At 39.2% G+C, this 19831-nt stretch overlaps 1 protein-coding gene across 1 annotated transcript in view; it reads right to left on the bottom strand.

Moving 5' to 3' along the window:
* Positions 1 to 19831, bottom strand: part of DSCAM (DS cell adhesion molecule) — a 450058-nt gene that overhangs the window by 52932 nt on the left and 377295 nt on the right. Inside the window, exons 21-23 of the mRNA XM_071752599.1 lie at positions 7742 to 7895; positions 2315 to 2432; positions 1329 to 1492 (exon numbers count right to left, since the gene is read on the bottom strand). Of these exons, the coding sequence (XP_071608700.1) occupies positions 1329 to 1492; positions 2315 to 2432; positions 7742 to 7895 (436 nt within the window). The remainder of the gene's footprint in view (positions 1 to 1328; positions 1493 to 2314; positions 2433 to 7741; positions 7896 to 19831) is intronic.

The following is a 19831-nucleotide window of genomic DNA, read 5'->3' as shown; positions in this document are numbered from 1 at the left end:
ATTCCCTATGTGGGATGGATTTGTTCTGTCATTCTGACTGACCTCACTGAATCCAGAGTGAGAGACTGCACACACTACACTCTGAAAGATTTATTATAAACCTTTCAGTACAGCTTCACCCTACCTGCAAAAGATGGTGGTCCCATATAAAACTGTAGTCTTTCTCTGTCCCTCAGGGAAATAATATTGATTTGCTTTTAGTTACTGCAGTTCAAGAATGGCAAGGATATGCAATTACAAAGTACTTAGTGAAATATAAATACGTGTTTCCACTTGGTAGTGCTTTCTCTCCTTAGTTACTGTTGTGGCCCGCATCAGTCATTGCAGAAGAGCAGCTTTAGGCTCTGTTGGATTGTTGTTAAGTTAATATACACTATGGAATTCCTTCCAAGGCTTAGTGTATTGGTTTATGCAGAGACCTGCATTGCAGTTGAGAAAATTTCTTTCTGTGTTCTCTTATGTTTGCACTAGAAATTTAGGTTGCATATTGAGGGATGGGAGAGTAACTGGCCACGGTACAGATCATATTCCCAAACTCTCTGGTTTGCTTCCCTGTGGTACAGCAGTTTGCAGCCAATTCAAGCACCCTTGGGATCTGCTTTAGTGTAAGTGAGGAAGGAAATCTCCTGGGTAATGAATTCTTGGTTTGTGAATATACACACTTACTGTTCCACATTACTGTTAATATGCATTTCTATATCATCAATTTTTACGCATATCAACACCATAACAGATACATTACATATGTTTCAACATGCATACAAAAAGTAGATGGTAATACATGCTAGTTGAAGTTGTACTAATGTTTAGTTTTAAATACTTTCTCATATTCTCCATCACTAAAATTCTGCTCTTGCATAATAAAGCTTTTGTCCAAGGTCTCAGAACAGAGGAAAAATTCTGTTGATTTCTTTTGAGAAGCTACACTGAAGGCCTTCAGCTCTTTTTGAATTTTGCAATATTTAAATAATACATGTAATATTTTTATGGAGAACTCATAAGTTGATATTTTCTGTGTGAAGAGCTAGAATATAACTGGATGCAAACGTTGAGTTGTAAACCCTACAACAGTTTACAGTGACAATTAACTATAAGTGTATGAATCATTCCAGCAAAAGCAAAACATTTGCTCTGTCATGAAATGTAGCTTACTGGGCCAGAATGACCTACTTAATATTTTATTCATTATTTTTGAAGAATGAAATTTGCATTAATACACATTAATATTAATATTTTACATACCACTGTAAACAGACGTACACATTCGTTCCATGTAAATGGTTAATAACTTTGTGATAATAATTATGAGATAGACACAATAATCTTACCTTGTACCTGCAAATTCAAAATTATTTCATCTGATCCCCAGTTATTACTGGCCACACAGCTGTAGTATCCAGAGTCTTCAGCTTTCACAGTGCGGATGACAAAGCTGCCATTGCTAAAGATGCTTCTTCGCCCATCAAACATCACTAGACTGGGTGTCCCGTTACTACCTCACAGGAAACAAAGTGCATACATTAAAGAAGTTACAATCAAAATTACTCAGAATTGGATTTTTTATTTGAAGCAACTAAGAATGGAAAGTAGGAAAAAGGATGTGGGAGGGGGAGTGTCCTCTTTGATATAGACAGCAAAGGAATATTTTCTGTTGGGAAACACCTGACATTTGCTTAAAGAACACATGTATCCTCATCCCAATTTGAGTGAAAATGGAAATTCACTCCTTCCTTAACTACCTGCTATTTCATAAAAGTGACAAAGTAAGAGTAAAAGGCAGTTCCTGGCAACAAAGTCCATCCTTATAAAATAATAACTATATGTATCAATGCATAAGATGGTTTCATAACACTGCAGTATCACTGCTTACACATTGCTTGGATGAAAATTATTGACCATGTGTGTTTCCAAGTGACTTTGTCAAACTATGAAACTACAGATCAAAAGAGAATAACAGAAAACAAGATACATTCAAGACACTGCACCCCACAGCATGATCCAATGCATCTGGGACTTTGCTTTCTTAGACTAAAATTATTCAGTGTGCTTGAAACTAAAAAAGTAGGATTTACATTTTGAGGGTTTCCCTTTATTCCTTCTTTGTAACTTTTCCTCCCTTTTGGTACCATCTAATCACCACAGCCAATTAGTTTTAGTTCAAGGAATTCTGTAACTCCTCATCCACTGTGACTGTGCAGACCCTGCAAATGGTTCTTCTCACTCCTGACACAGTCATCTGGATCACCCACATCATAACCCTCAGGATTTTAAGCAAATGGGCTTTTTTTAAGCTATACATTTAGTTGCTGGTTACCTATCCTTCATCCATTTGACTGTTGGAGCTGGGTCTCCCACGGCTTTGCAAGGGAGGACGATGTCTTTCATCCAGGGAGTTGTCACCGTGCCACTGAATGTCAGAATCCTGGCAGGAGCTGAGCAAGAGAAAGCAAGGAAGAATGATCAAGCATTCATTCCTACAGCTCTTGGAAGGGAAACACAGGCATCCAAAATTAAATGCAGAAAACCAAACCAATCTGTTTCAAGCTGTGCTTTTCAGAAACCAATTCCTTCGAATTCATAATAGCAGCTGTTTATTAAAAAAACAAATATTACAGTTCTAATATCTAAAATATCTAATATCTAAAAGAGAGATGAGATAGAGGACTGGAAGAGTCATGTAGAAAAAAAAAAAAAAAGCAAACCCAGTTTTTTATCATCTTTACTGATTTTAATATACTTTGTAGTAGAAATTCTGGATGAAAATTACGTTCAGAGGATGCTTCTCTCCAAATTTCCAGCAGGAAATGTCCACTGTAGCCAGCTACCTTATAAAAGCTGAGTTATTGATGCATCACTGCTACAATAGCTGGGGTATTCAGCAAAATAAACCTTCATGTATGTAAATGTTAGTACATTGCAGAAATTAACAAATTCTTCAGCCACTTTAATTTGTGTCAGCTCCCAGATCACCGAAATATATCAACAAAAATATGACTCTCGTAGTTTCAGTTTATAATATAGAGGAACACTAGGGAAGCATTAGAGCTTCACTGTAAGTTATTACTCAAAAATGACCCTTGATAGAAACAGACTTCTTGTTGGCCTCTAAATAGACATTTCAAAAGCACATACTGAATACAGATACACAAAACCAGCATTTTTAATCCTGATCTACTTCAGTTAGGCACACTGATCAAAATTTATATTTAATGATCCATTTTGCACCAATTAGAAAAACATTAAAATGAGAGTCAGAATCAAATATAACTGTGACAATTAATTTAAAAAAATCATGCATATAAGAGCAGACTTTGAAGAGCTAAGGGAAACCACTTTAGTAGTCTGCAGTTACACCTGAGATATTTATAAAAAGAAAAACAATTATAGACTATATGATCAGTTTGTACTATCGTGCCTATGTTATCTTGAAGCATTGCTGAAGACAAAACTTCTCAAGATATTTTTCTCTGGTCACAATTTTAACAGAAAACACAAGAAATTGCTGATTGGAGATTTAGGGTAACAGACAGAGTGAAGGTCAGGTAATTACTTTCCCAAGCATACATAATGCAGGAATACTGCTGAAGCCTTCAGCATGACATGGCATCATTGTCAGTAAGTTTTCTGTGATATCCCTGTATTTTAATAGTTATTTCAAAATTAATCCTTCCTTAAGTCATAGGTTGGATATCAGCTCTCTAAAGCACAGCATTTACATTGTAGCTCCTGGTTTTCAATATCCTGTGTCCCATTTTACAGTGATGTGTGGAAACAACACAAACCTCATGGAAGCCTAAGCTAACTGATAAAATTACAGACCACAACTCAGAGGTCCACATTACAAAAGCATGCTGCACTATTTTTGTGGAAGTACCCACAGATTTCTATGGATTATGTTATTCCTTTGATGTACTGAGTGCTTTCAAAAAGGATGCTAAAACAGCATGAAAATTCTTAACTCCAATTTTCTTTATAGCTTAACTTATAATAATGTTCTGAGACCGCTAGCACACAAAACAAGAAAACTTGAAACAAAAAAAATGTCCAGCCCCATTCACCTGTAAGCAATAGGTTTGAAATGCTAACAGGCATTCAGGAGGTTAAAATAACCTTAAATCTCACAGACCTCTCCCTTCTGAGCCAAGGGAGCTTTACTGCTGCGTGTGGATAATGCAGCTGCAGGGCTTAACCTCTGCCATTGAAGATGCCCATATGTCCATTGACCACACACCAGCTTTAGCTCACACTAACACCACTTAGATGGCACGGCACTGAATTAACACTATTTCTGTTCCTACTTTTTTTGCAAATTATTCAATCATTAACTAAAGATAAAGAGAACAGAACCATGCACTCTTGTGCTAATGTGTTTTTCTGCATGTGTTTGTTTAGATTATGAATCCTGCTACCCAAACTTACTGTCATAGAATAAGAATTGGACAGAAATCCTTTAAAGGAGGCCACAACCCTTTGTTTACCCCTCTCAAGGACACAGATGAATGTTAAAGACAAATTCCACAGTGAAACTGAACCAGAGTTCACAGCAGCTCATCTTAATCCAATCCATCAGTGAATAGTCTGGGCCAGTAGTTTCTTTAGTTTACATTTTTTCAGAATAGCATCCTGTGTATTCCAGTCTGATGAATCATTAAAGAAACAAAAAAATTTGGCTCACATGTGTACTACCATGTGAGCCCCACATGTTGTTTAAAACCACTAAACATAAATAAACATAGACTAGGAGGCCAATCTGGCTAGGAGGCACATTAATGAACAGGTAGTCTACAAGAGCAGGAAAAACTCAACATTAAAGCCAGAGAGCCAGACGATCAGATTGCCATTGATCAGGCCTAGATCTTTTACCACCATGTTGCTGCTGGCCAATCCTATCCTCCACCAGTCACGGTCAGGAAATAAAAGAAACAAGGTGCATACAAGGTTTTCTGTCTTTTAGATATATTTGATAGGCTGAACCCACAGCTTTCAAGTGAGTAATGAAGTGTAATTTTAAGGATGGGGGCACAGCCTGCTTACATGGAGACTGAATTTCCAATACCATGATTATTTTCTGGTTGCTGGGGTTTTTCTTTCTTATTTTTGTCTGTTACTTACAGAGACTAACAATCTGTTCTAAGAAACAGTGACACTAAAGAAAGAAATGTTAACTTGAATTAAGCTTTCTTTTAAATTGGACTATCCATTTCACATCAACCCCTTATCTAGACATTCTCAATATTCTCAAAGGGATTCTTAACAGGGTTATAATTAAGTTGACATAATTCAATTCAAAGTTAACTCTCATTAGCTGTCATGCTGGTATCATTACTTGGACAGTTACCGTGAAATAAGTGGAGAAAAAAAGGGAAGCAACAACTTCAAAATAATGGTCTGTAGGATATTCTTGCACTGGGGACTTGTGGCATTGTCAGGCTATAGCTGCTTTTAACCCTGTGGTGTGTTACTTGCTTCAGGGGTACTGGGGTGTGAGAGGGGTCTTCCAGGCTATTAACCCTGCCCATTTTTCTTCATTGTTTGTCCACTGCCCTTATCACTGATCATCACTTTTTCTCAGCTTCTAAAAGGCCCAGTGATGCATTCATACAGACAATCTTGTACATGATACAGGTGAAGTTCATAACCTTGCTATCTGTCAGTATTTCTAGTCTCCATCACAACCTCCACAAACGGATTACTCATCCCCTTTTCAGTCCTAAGTGCATGTAAGAAAGGCTTCTCCTGAGCACCATCTAATGCAGGCTTTATATTGGAATATCACTACTGGCTCTAACATTGTCAGGATGGATTCTATCATTCTTCAGAACAAAATCTAGTTCACACTGACCTGTCTATATTGAAGTAATTATATTTTTTTTCCTTAAAGTCCCTTGGTATTTTCACACAATCTATTTTAAAATTTGCTTATTTGTAATCATGGATCGTATTAAATAAGCTTTGGAGAAGTAAAATTAATTCCAGCTCCTGATAAGCTTGTTGAGTTTAAGTACATGTGGGTCAATTTGTAACTTCAAGTTGTAAGTGAAACCTTTGCCCTGCTTCCCTGAGGGTTTTTTTCACTATTTTCCTTCACAGATGCCCTTTACACTCCTCATCTACCTTTAAGAGTTCAGCTTTGATTTCACTGAGGTTCATAATGCAGTACGCAGTTCTCCTACAAGAAATTCAACAATGGAAAAGTTCCAGATTTTTCATATTCTTCAGATTTCTCACAGTCTTTCAGACATCCTTCAGGTCACGCCACTAACACTGGGTAGCTACTAAGAGAAAGGATCTGTACAAAAAAATGCCAGAAAGAAGCAGAAAGTGAAGGTGACCTAAGCAATGGCATGGGGAGAAAACATTTCCCTCCTTGTTCCTCTTTACCTTTCTAGACCCTTCCTGTATTTACACTGATAAATCTTTCATCATATTCTACAGCAGTAACAAAGTAGTTACTACAGGCTTCTCACAGCAATGTCAAAAAATAGCCATGTCATATGATAAAATCTTTAGCCTAGAGAAGGGGCAAAGAAAAGATACGAGTTTCCATCACAAGCCTCAGGAACCTTATTTGCGACTGCTACGGATTGGGAATCTATGCCATGTGCTGAAATTGTACCCTGTAAACACCATCACTGCCATTCCTGACAATAGCTCTGATATTACATCTACCATCATCAAACTGGTTATCTACCACTTAGACAGGCAGAACAGCAAGCTTCCCTATGGTGATGATATATGCTCTTCTATGCAGAAAGCAATTTAATGTTGGTGGCACTTGGCTGAAGTTCTGAAAAGCTTTTTGAGAAACCATCTGTCTTCATAAAGCACTAGATACTTCATTTTACATGACCATATAATTAGCCATGTGACTAAAGAATTAGCTGGCTTGTGAAACTGTACAGTCAATTAAATGCATCCAACTTTGCAACTCTATGGACTTGCACGAGACACTGGTCATACTGGCACATGCTGTGATGTTACCAATTTGAGTGGGGGAAATATAGATAAATCAGTCTGAAGACCCCATGTAGAGACTGAGTACCGCTAGGTCTCTTCTCACTTTGCTTTTTAAAACATTAGCTCTCTATTTGCAAGCTAAGGTGTTATAAAGTTGTAAGCATCACATCTCAGTACAGATAAGGCAGAATTCATGGGCCCAAGCAATATCTTTCAAAAGAACGACTAAAACAGCTGGGGGAAAAATATGCAAGATTTAAGTAACCTTATCCCTTCTTCACATCTGAAACAGAAGCAGCAAACTTCAAAGCTAATGCAAGCTGAGAACAATTGTTCAGAATTTAGATATGTTAATCAGACAATTTTATACAGAAGACAGTAGTGGTAGAGTACACAAGAGATATTAGTAAGGAGAGGAATGATAAAGAAGTTATCTTGTATGGCAAGGAAAAAGAGACACATTCAGAAAGGGAGATCATCTGCAAACCCTCTGTACCGAACAAAAGAAGATAAAAATTGCTCCAAAAAGCAATTTATTTCCTTCTCAGGTAGGTGGGATGAATTACCCCCTAGAGAAGCACGTCATTCTCTCTCTGCTGACTACAGCAAAAGCTCGGGCAATTAGCTGAGAGCTGTCACCTAACTTTGGTAGAGAACTATAGCTACTCCTGACAAATCCCACTCTCAGTAAGCAATGAGGCATGCAGAAGCCAGGTGCCAGTTCTAGCAGCAGTTAGCCCTGTGAAGTTGCTCTGGATTGCTCTCAAAAGCTCTGTCACCACACCTTTAGCCAGCGGTTCCACGGTGATGATCTCGCTGCTGTTGCCTCTTCCCGCAGCGGTGACGGCAACCACCCAAACACTGTACTGGCGATTCCGGCTCAGGTTGGGGATTCTGTAGGAAAATGAGTCGGGAGAGGCTTCAAACTCGCTGATTACCTGTGGTGAGAGAGACAAATGTTTCCAGACTAAAATAAGAAATATTTGGAGAAAGGCTGCTAAGCTGAGTGCTACAAAGCCTTTAGCTTCAGAGTACTTTGAATATCAAAGTACCGATCGCTCCAAACGGATGACAACAGAGTGAACACAAAAACTTGTTGCAATTAATTTATATTCAGTGAATTTGGGCCCATGTCTTGTTTACAAACTGGTTTTATTCAATATATGAGGACTTCTTTGTGTGCTTCTTTTTACAAGGTTGGACAAACAATACACATATTTGACAATTTTTTACCATCTATAGTTCCAATAAACCAATTTTGTTGTACACAAAAGCTTCCCAACAATCTTGCATCTGCTGTGAAACCTGGAGTTTACTATTCAAGATATATCTTTAGTCACCCAGAAGCATTCTGCTGGTTTTCTTCATGCCTGGCTTTGGTGGCTTGTGCCTTTAGTAATAGAATGAGTTAACAAATAAAACTGTCGGCTGTAACAGGCTGTTCAGACTTCCCCTAAGTCTAGTCTTGTTATATCACGAAATTGCTTCCACTCAGAGATTCCCAGCAGAAGGTCAGCTCAGCTATTTAGCTGCTTTAGCAAGGAAGGACAAGTGCTGGAAGAAATGCCAGTTCAGTCTGTTCTTGCACTGTCACCCAAGTCCCTGAGCCGTGGGCTGCAGCGAAGCTGAGCAGCTGCTATGCAGTACTTGCTCAGCAGTGAGAAGTTCTGCAGTCTGCTGGAAGTGACCTGGGTAAGGAGAGGTGCAGAAGAACATAGAGATTCCTCCCAGGAACGTGGGTTTTGTGCACTTCAGCACATCCTCTGTAGAAGTTCGATTCCGTAGCGGAGGAGAAGGGAAACCTCATCAGCCCTGAGCAGTATTACAGTGCTCAGTACAGCCAGTTTTATTTCTGACATGGGCTCTGCGATGCCTCTACGTAGAAACAGAGGGGTGATGAGCCACTAGAATGAATAATACTCACTTTCCTGTGCAGTACTGAGCATGGGAATGGCTATCACTAGGCTAAAAATAATTAGGACGTTAATGACGTAGAAAAGGTTTTATTAGGAATCAGCATTAAAAATAATGCGTCAGTGCATTCTGAACTTTATTCAGGCTGACAGAAAGTGTGCAGGAAATCTCTTTGATATACAAATATCTGCCAGTGGTAAAGGCCAATTTCACCTGATTAGCATTTCAAAGGCAGGTTGACCTGAAAGCATTGAAATACACAGTCCTTCAAAGTGAATTCAAAATAAATAAGTGTTGTTTCTGAGATAGCATTAAACACCTCTGTAATGTGAACTAGGTAACCATTTTTAGCTACTGAATGGGTCACAGTATTTCTGCATTCCTGAGCTGGCATCTCCTGTAGGCAGGGAAAGACAGAAGTTCATGTAATTTCATTTTTTAAATCTAGAGCAAAGACATCTATATCTAAGCCAATAGCCCTCACTCCCTTCCAAGACCATCCAAGAGGTAACTTCTAAGGCAAGGTTCTTCTGGCCTAGCTGAGACACATATATTGCAGTGGCATGAATCACACCCTTGACATACCTATGTTTCCCTAACAACCCCAGAAGAGTCCATATAACTAGCCCAGGTATAGGTGTCTGTGCAGAAGGCATCTGAAATTAATGTGCTCATTAACTAAAATACTTCACTTTGAGAGCTAAAATTCTTAACTCCCTGGCTTTTACAAGAATACATTCTGTGTCCTCCACGGATGTTAACTTTTCTAGAGAGCCTGGTTGTCTCTGACTAATAGCTATCCAGGCTCAACACAAGCCTAAATAGGGACCTTGCTGTGCTTTCTAACCAATCTGATTGCTCCTGTCAAAATGCTGAGTCAGTTTGTCCCATTTACCAAGGGTTTGCCTGGGTTTGCCTGGATTCCCACTTCTGATATGAACAGGTCAATTCAGGAAGACACTTCTATTATTATATGAAATATTACATCAGGTTTTGACATTTACACAAGAATATTGGACAAATGCCCGTAGCTTGACAGGTTAGATTTTTGTGAGGTCATACATAAAAATTAATGCAACAATCATGGTACAGGAGGCTGAATTTCAATATTCATGAGGCAGCATTTCCCAGGGTTAATTTGAAAGTCAAACAGGCTAGGCTGCCTCTAGCACATAGGCTCCACTCATTAATGCATCTATCTGGGACAAGCTCCTTCTAAACCATCTATTAACGTGGGACAAGGGATTCAGCATTTAGGAACAGGTAACCATTACAGACTTCCTTACTGTAAAACTTTCACTCCAGGAAGCATCAGTCTGGTTAAATTCACACCGATTTTCTCTATGACTCCCATGGCTTATGGAAGGGACATATGGCTGCCTTTGGAAGACACTCCTAATACTGCAGATGCCCTGCTTGAAATGCTTCACTGCTCTGCTCTCCTCTGCAGTGGAAATCTGTGTACAGTTGCAGAACACAGCTCAGAGAAACCTGGTTTGAGACTTTATGCTGGGGAATAGGGTGAGCAGCTAAGCAGAAAATGAAAACCTCAGCCTTGAAGTTGTAGCACTGGCACTAAGCACTCCTGCAGTGAGGGCCAAAGTTAAAGACAAAACAGAAAAAAAACCAACCAACCCTACAGAATTCCTCTGGTTGCAATGTGAGTAGCTAAAACAGCAGGCAAAATTGTCTTAGATCATAGAAGCCCTTTTTCCCTGGAAAACCAAAGATGGAATAGTCACAGAACCAGCATCTCTAATGCCTTTTAAAAATGCCTTTCTTTCATCCACAGAGAACTAGCATCATTCACAGATTTGCAGCTGCAGCTACTCCAAATATCAGTTCAATTATTAATGGGATTAATTTATTAATTGAATCTGGTAAATATACCTTTACTAAATTAATGATTCTTATTTTTAAAAAACAAACTGCTATATCAAAAGATTTTGATTTCTGACTGGTTAACTTACACCTTCTCTTTCCTCAGCTATCATTCCCTTTTGAACACTTGGGGATGTTCCTGTGACAAAGAGTCAATTTTACTTTTAACTTTTGCCTGTAATTTCAATTAGAATAACATGCCAGAGACTTTCCTTACACAAGAATATAAAAGGGAGCTTTGTCAGCAAAGAGAAGATTAAACAGCTGAAATAAGATAATAAGATTTATTTTAAAGGAATGTTGCCTTGTCACATATTGGTCTTTGCCTGTGCCAGTATGGAACATATTCTGCTGTTTTATCTCAAAAGCAGGAACATGCTTGCTCAAGGGGTTGGGTTTTTTTGGTTTTTTTTTCTTTTTTTTTCTTTTTTTTTTCTTTTCTTTTTTTTTCTGAGTGTCTTTTTTTTATTCAGCTTATATATTGTGGGTTAATTTTTCCCCAGTTTTTAGCTAGGACTTGCAGACAGTGCCAAGTCTCTAAAAGGCAAAAAAAGGCTGTGAAGAATAAAATGAAATCAAATTCCTTTATCAGGATGCAGTTAATCTACTTCTCAAATCAGGCAACAGCAAGACATGCTAAAGAACAGTCCCTGGGAGGTTCATTTTCCTGTGATGCAACTTCTGCTCTATTGGTGTGCATTGCTTTGCATATTTTGAAGCAGCATGCCATCTCCTGGCATTTATGACTACTGTATAAAGCAATTAGATGAGTAATGTGCATAAACTCTGAATACTCTGGCTGTATTTATGTTTTATTTGTTTGTTGTGTTTTTAACCCAGCCTGGGAAAACTTCAAAAGGGCACTTTAGAAGAAAAATAAAGTTTTTAACCTTTATTCAAGCAGTCAGGTAGTTTCCCAAGCAGGGAAATAAGGTAACAGCTAGAATTTACTGTGGACTGAAAGAATATTCAGCCAAAGCAAGCCTACACCTGGCCTACAACTGCCTCTATGTAACTTCTCATGTGGGAAGGGTGCAATGAGTATTTCTATATCTTCATTCTCTGGAAATTTCAGGAAACCTGGAGGCAAACCGAGAAAACCATGTGTCTCCATGGAAACATTAAGGACAAGATTGAAATGCAAGGAACATCCCAGGTTTGTAGTGTACGCTGTGAAGTAACAGCGTATAAAAGTCAGCTGCCTGTATGTTGGCTGCCTCATCTTGAAAATTAAAAATAGAATGGCATGTGTGTTTTCACTATGAATTAAGTATTAAATATGGCCATAAACATCATCTGAAAACAGGGCTGGAAGGACCTTGAGAGTTCACCCAAGTCTATGCTTCTTTAAACAAGGTTCATCTATTTCTGCACAATTTCAGACAGATGTTTGTCCAACTTCATTTTGAAGATTTACAATAATTAGAGATTTTGCAACTCCCTAGGCTGCAAGACCTATTCCAGTGCTTAACTAAGCTTACTATTACAAAGCTTTCTTAAAAACTAGCTTGAGATTTCTGCTTCACTTTAAGCCCACAGATCCTTTTCCAGTCTGTTTGGAACATGGATAATAGATTATTACCTTAATCTTGCACCAGTCTTTAACCTACATTAAGTTTTATCACTCCTTTCCCCACCAGTACCCTTATCATTTTACACCTTAATAACCACAATGCTTTAAACATTGTCTAGAAATCACATTTTCTCTAATATTATCTGCTGTTATCCTTTAGACTCCCTAATGTTGGTTAACAGCCTTCCGGAATAGTTTCCAAACCTGTATCCAACTATCCCCATATATAGCATTTGGCTTTTCACAACAGGATTATAAAGGTAGCTAATGCTCATCTTGGGATGCACAATAACCTCAAAGTCATCTTCTGAAGAATATAGCCAATTGCTCTCAATACTTTTGCAGATGGCTATTTGTAGAACCCATTTTCTTGCACTTATCCATACTAAATTTCACCTTTTTTTCCAGAACAATTTCCCAGTTCATCAAGTTCTGTATGAATTCTAGTTCTCTCTTTAGTGTACTTACAAGGCCTCCCATCCTTATATGTATTGCAAATTTAATAGGCACGCTCACTATCTGATTATCCAGGTCACTAGTGGAACCACTGAACAGAAGCAGACTACACAGGTATAGAATCCTGCTACCTCCTGCCCACAACAACAAACTGCTGGTTTCATAGCCTCCCACAGATCAGCAATCAGTTTTCTATCTAGTCTGAGCCGTTTCAGTGAAATTGTGTTTGCCAAGTTAAGTTTCTCTTATGCATCTTCTGGGCTTTTCTCTGCTGCTAAACGGGGCAGAGCCAGGAGTGTGTTAAGCACTCCACCTCTGTGATCTATATTGCTTTTTGACCTGATCTCATCTCTGTTCTGTACAACTCTAAACAGCTCTCTTCAAAACAAGTCTGCTTCAGAGGGGCTAATGCTAAGCAGTGCAGACAGACATCAGCAAGTATCACTCACGCTTAGAACCAGGTGCTGTTCCTTGCCCCTTGTTTAATCAGCAGTACAGATGAGGCTACAACAAACACTGAGTCTCATCAGTAATTAAAGTAAGTTTTTATTCTACAAAGTCAAAACACAAAGATCTCCATCTTTTTTGCACAGCACCATCACAGTGTTTTCTATTCTTCCCTACTTCAGGCCTTCATTGCACTAGGAGATGATGGTTTAGAGTTTCTTGGGCTGACAAGATACCTGGTAATGAGGGCTATGTCACGTTGTTTCTACTCTCAAGCAAGCTGGGCTAATATGAAATCAATACATTACTGTATTTATAGAGAATAGACTTCAAGTTTTGCGTGCCGTCAGGAACAGGGCAATAGGGTAAGGATGAGGTTGGACTTGATGATCTTGAAGGTCTTTTCCAGACTGAGCAATTCTATGATTCTGTGTCTGAACAGAGTAGGCAGACCGTAGACAGATTTGCCTTCTCAGTGAACTCCCTAGAGATGTGAAACTCTGCATAAGGTCATGCACTAGTGCTTTTCTCCAGGCATGCTAATTTTTGCCTTGCTTCCTTTCACCGATAGACAGTCAGAGCTGCAAATAACCACCAACCCTGGGCCAGTTTTCAATAAAACTCTGGATGCCTCTTCGATCATGTGTCTGTATCTGTTCAGGTCTTGCTATATTGGCTTATGTGTTTATACAGGACATCTTTTTCCCTCACTGTTACTGAAGATAACTGGTATAAACCGAAGCTGTGCACAAAACAGAACGCAGCTTTCATATTTTTTCTTTCATTAAATGAAGAACTGAAATGTTAGAAAGTGCAAGATGGAAATTTTGGGAAAAAACAGAGGCAGCTGCTCTCTGCCTTTCCACCTGCAGGAAGATCTTCCAAAGACATTCCCAGGAACTACACCTGGGAGACAACCCACTTCCACATAGCCCACATAGTCGAAGAGTCACTTGGCAGCCACTGAGGTACATCACCTGTTTGCCCCTTTGCAGCAACTCACAGACAGTTCTTCAGCCTCCCGGGGCTCAGGGAAGCAGTATGTGGTGTCATGGGCTGGTGACCACAGAAAGGTCAGGACACCACCCCCTGTTCTGGCAGGAGTTTTGATGACTCCTTTGGTGGCCCCAAGAAATCACCACATTTGTTAAGAGTCAGCTCCCAAATTGTCTTACACCACCTGGTCCTAAGTACTCTGTCCCCTGCATGATACAGAGGGGAATGGAATGAATTCAAATCTGCTGACATAGACTGCAACTGACACCAATGACTTATTGCTAGACTACACTGATATACCTGTATGTGAGACTAGGTAGTGAGACAAGGCCAGAGTTTTATGAAAAAATCAATATCAAATTTGTTTTAGTTGGGCTTTGCAAGGTGACCTTTTAAAAATCAAATAAAACTGCACATCATCAGACTTAATTTATACCCTGCCACATCTCCTGTGTTCTGCACTATGACAAAAGTAAGGTAGGCAAAACATGTAAAGTTGACAAAGCAATGAAACAAATGAATCTACTGTGTTTGGGAGTTGATAACAAAACTGTGAAATAACTATGAAAAATCTGCAAACAGTACATGTGGTAAATAAAAAAAGACATACTTTAAATACCATTCAAAAAAGTTTTCAAAATCAACCCGAAACAATGCACTATTTCTATGCTATAGAAATTACAACAGTTAAGAAAAACAACAATTAAGGAACATAAATATGTTCATACTGTAAAGAATACTGTATAGTGGTAGCTATAAATACTGCTTGTAATACACAAATCAGCAAACATATATTTAAAAAGCAACCTTAAAAATTCTGTTGATTCTAAACAAGCTTCCATTCAACAGTAATTTTGTCTACTTAGCCAAATTCTGCCAGCTACTTCTTCTCTCTTTAAAAGAAACTTTCAGCATCCCTTTAAACATTGGAGTCTCTACAGTGTGTAACAACAAATCACTTTTGGCTTATAATTGCTTTTGTTCTATTCTCCATGCCTTGCATTCAAATATTTAAACTGGAAAGGAACTGTGGGTCAGAAAATATGATGCAAAGCCACCTCATGTTTTGTTAGGATTTGGACAGATCATATGCAAAGACAAGACTTAGGTCTGCTTGAAAGAACTGTGTGGCAAATACCTGGTTGTTGGGAATTCAGCTAATTCTGGCTTTTTAAAGACCTATCTTCATAGCATCTAGTTTAATATGTGTATCATCTGGTTTAAATTAACCATGTGTACTTTCTCTAGAGTAAACAGAGAGAAGGGAAGAATTAGAAAGAAGATTCATCCATTTTCTCCCAGACATCTAGCTTCTTTTCTTTAATGGAAAAGAAGCCTTCATGACCCCAGAATCAGCACAGGTATCTCTCCTTGAGTTGTATGATGTCAGATGAACTGAATATCACCTTCAGTTACAGAGATAGAGCAGAGATGACCAGGGCAACCCTCAGAGTCTCCTGTGTATGTTTTTGATAGGATATCATTAATTCATTACAAAGAATATCCACCCAGAGTTTTCTGGAAGACTTTGCATGTAATTGTATGGGGTAATGGCTCTCAAACACATAGGACTTCATAAGAAACCAAGATATTTGGCCTGTTTTCCACTGAGGCCTTTTTGAAAATTATGTGACCAGAGTTGGGAGGCTGCAGTCTATCCATTAGGAGAAGAGAGGAAGGAAATTTGGAGAACATCTGATTCATGACACTTTTTCTACTGAACAGGAAAAAAAAAAATCCCCAGTAAATCACCATCAATGAAGAATCTGACTATTGTTTTTCCCTTAATATTGACAAAATCTACAGATTGACACAAAAATGTGCATAGAGATATGAGAAACAGATGAACAGTCTGGTGGTTACTGCTGCTACTGCTGCTGCTTATTGTGATGGTTATGTTATCACAGGACTGAGCAGACAGAATGTACATGGGAATAGTGTCTTGTGCAGACATCATATGCCTCTTGTTTAATTTGACAGGAGGTTAAACCATGTAATTTTTTTTCCTCTAAGTGAATTTAAACCAGAAAGAAAAAAATGAATCAAATATAGAAGCCTTATGTGTTCAAGAGTATGTTTCTCACACAAAAATAAGTACACTATAAAAATCAGTAAATGTCTGCCCCAAGCAGTCTCAGATGTTGGTCAGTTTCCAATATCAATTACATTTTCAGGAAAATTGACTTGGGTTTTGGCTGATTATAAGATTATTTCCTTTTTCTCTGTCATTATGTCACATCTGTTCATGTTCTCCATCTTTGAAACTCAACTGTTTCACAGAAATATTTCTAGGCCAAAAGGAATTTTTGCTGAGCTTTCAGCTGTTGTCTCTTACTAAATCCTCTGGAGAAGTACAGAATTGTAAATTACAGTTTTCAAAGATTTTTTCGGACACTTTTTGCACTATGAGATAACTCCTATTGGTCATAGAGATACCACTGCTCCATGGAATTTGACTTCATACCATACAGTAAGAGACTTGGTGTCAAACAGATAGAATTTTAAAAGTCTGGCAGAGATATGACTACTGAGAGCTCAGAAAACTAAGGTGGATATGAAGCATTTAATCAAAGGTTAGGGAATTCACCTTTAAGAATTACAATCTCTCCTGAGGTGTGATGAATAGTTATGAGTCTGGTTTAGTATCAACAATATTTTTATCAAAAGTCATGCCCAAGAGAACCCAGTGACAACCTTGTGCACCATGGACAGCTTTTCAGAAGAAAGCAGTGGTGATTAAAGTTGTGATAACTCACCTTTCCTAGAGAAGCTGTGTTCTGCACACACACAAAGAGTTAAACAGATAGACACACCTCTGCAAAATGGACAGAATAGTCAACTATGGAGAAGCCAACCCACTTTGCTCAGACAGGAACACATTGCACCAGTGAAAATGTCTGCAAACCAATGCATGTAGCTCAGAGCACACTAATTGGAAGTTTGTGCTCTCATTGGAATTATGGTGACTTGTTAGGATAGCAATTATGAATTTTTTTATGCATTGTAGAAATGCAGATTCTCCAAGAAAGATGTATAGGGCTTTATGAAGAAGGGCTTTTACTTTGTGTAAAGAAGTTTCTTGAATGCATGGAGTGCTACCCCACGGGGCAGGTGACAAACCAGCAGAAGGTGTGTGGGTAAGGATCAGAGGACAGACCAGTACTCATAGAGTTCTAGTAGGTGTCTGCTATATACCTCCTGATTAAGAGGAGGAGGCGGATGACATAAACTTTAAGCAGCTGAAAAAAGCCTCACCAGCACACATCTTGATACTCATGGATGACTTTTACCACGTTGACAGCTGGTGGAAGGCCGATAAGGCTGGAAGAAAGTAACCAAGGAGATTAGTGGAGAGTACTGAAGACCATTTCTAGTGATCAAATAACTGACTAGTGGAAATGTTGGGTTGAACCTGTGTCCACAAACAAGGAAAAGCTGGTTGAAAATGTGAAGGCCTATGGAAACTTTGGCAGTTGTGGCCATCAGACTGGAGCTCAAGCAGCTGAGAGGAATGATCCCATGGGAAACTGTCCCAAAGGGTAAAGCAACTCAGAACAGCTGGCTAATCTTCAAGGAAAACCTCCTCAGAGCACAATAATAGTCTTTTGCAATGTATGAAAAGTTCAGCAAGCATGAAAAAAGGCCAGAATGGATGAACATGTAGATCCTGCTCAACAGATGGGTTACTTAGTAAAAAGGAATTTCGAAACAGCTAAGGTACTCAATGCCTTTTCTACCTCTGTTTTCAGTGGTAAGATTTGCCCTCTGGCCTCCAGGCCTCTAAATCTTTTGAAGAGTACTTGGGAGTGAAGCTGTATTCACAGTAGAGGGAGACTGAATTATGGAGCACTTAAAAAACACTTAACTAGAGATAAAAATGCCATTATACCAGGTAGGATGCATCTAAGGGTGCTGAAGGAGATGCCTGGTGTCATTGGAAGACTACTCTTGGTTGTATTTGAAAGGCACTAGTAATCAGGGGAGGCTTCTGATCACTGGAAAAGGCAAATACCACTTTAATCTTCAAGAAGGACAAAAAGATCTAGATACCTTACAGGATGGCCAATCTAGTCTCAATAATATGAGATGCTTTTTAAGCAAACCCTACTAGATGACATTTTTAAAGACATGAGGGAGAGGAAGGAACAGTTGACATGGAGCTGCCAAAGTTAAATCATGCTAGACCAAACTGATTCTTTCTAGGGCAAAGTGACTCATACTGTGGACAAGGGGAGGGGGGAGGGTGTTGTTTACCCTGGTCTACTGAGTCTGTCTGAGAAAGTATAATTTTCCTCATAGCAACCTTCATAGTGCTGTGCTTTGTACTGATAGCTAGAAAGGTGTTTATAACACACCAGTGTTCTAGCTGCTAATGGGTAGTGCCTGTACAGCAGCAAGGTTGTGTCTTTCATATTCCTCCCTCATCAGCAGGATGGGGGTGGGCAAGACCTTGTGAGGAGCCATATCCAGGACAGCTGACCCAAGCTGACCAAAGGAATATTCCATTCAATATGATGTCTGGAGAGGAGACTTCTATTTATTCTCCAGAGCAACTGCTACAAGTAGAGAAGCCCTACTTCCTGGGAAGTGTTGGACATTGATTGCTGATGGAAAGTGAGGAATTGTTTTCCTTTGCTTACATGATCATCCTTTGATTTCTCTTTACTAAACTGCCCTTATTTTGCCCCAAGAGGTGTTTTTTTTTTCTCAATTTATTTTCTCCCCCACCCTGTCCTGCTGAAGAGGGGAGTGACAGAGCAGCTTGGTGGGCACCTGACATCCAGCCCAGGTCAAAACAGCTCACTCAGCTTTAGCAATGCTTTTGACCCAGTCTTCCACAGCCTTGTTATCACCAGACTTGTGAAATACAGGTTGAATAAGTGAACAAAAGAATGGCGGGTGTGAAATTATCCACAGTGCTGGGCTCAGACTTGTGATCAGTGGTGCAAAGTTCATCTGCAAGCCAGTAACTAGTAGTATCCCTCAGGGATTGTTTTCTGGGACCAGTATTGGTTAATGTCTTCATTAATGACATGGGAGACACCAAGAGTGCACTGTCAGCATTTTTGGGAATGGACTGAAATTGGGGGTAATTGTTTATATACTGGGAAGCAGGGTTGCTGTTCAGGGTGACCTAGACAGGTTGGAGAAATGAGGTGACTGGAGTCTCATGAAGTTAAAAGAGAGTAAATATAAAGTCCTGCATCTGGGATAGAATAACCTCATGCTCTAGTACAGCCTGAGGGCCAACTGTCCAAGAGGCAGCTTTGCTGAAAAGCAGGTCTGTTATTAGAAACTATACATTTGTAAAAGTGTAGCCAGCAAGTCCATGGAGGTGATCCTTCCTGTCTGCTCTGCACCTGTGAGACTGAACTTCAGTATTCTGTCATGACTTGGGCTTTCCAGTATGTAAAAAACATGGACATACTGGAGCAAGTACAGGACAGGGATGTCAGGGGATGGTCAGGAGGCTGCAGTATAGCACCTGAATAAAAGGACAGCTGAGCCAGCTATGTCTGTCAGCCTTAAGAAGAGAAGGCTCAGGAGAGACTTTATTGCCATGCACATATACTTTATCAGATGACACAGGGAAGATAGAGTCAAGAT

This window comes from Heliangelus exortis, chromosome 1, assembly GCF_036169615.1.
Source record: "Heliangelus exortis chromosome 1, bHelExo1.hap1, whole genome shotgun sequence".
Taxonomy (NCBI): Eukaryota; Metazoa; Chordata; class Aves; order Apodiformes; family Trochilidae; genus Heliangelus; species Heliangelus exortis.
This window is presented reverse-complemented; position numbering and strand designations above follow the sequence as displayed.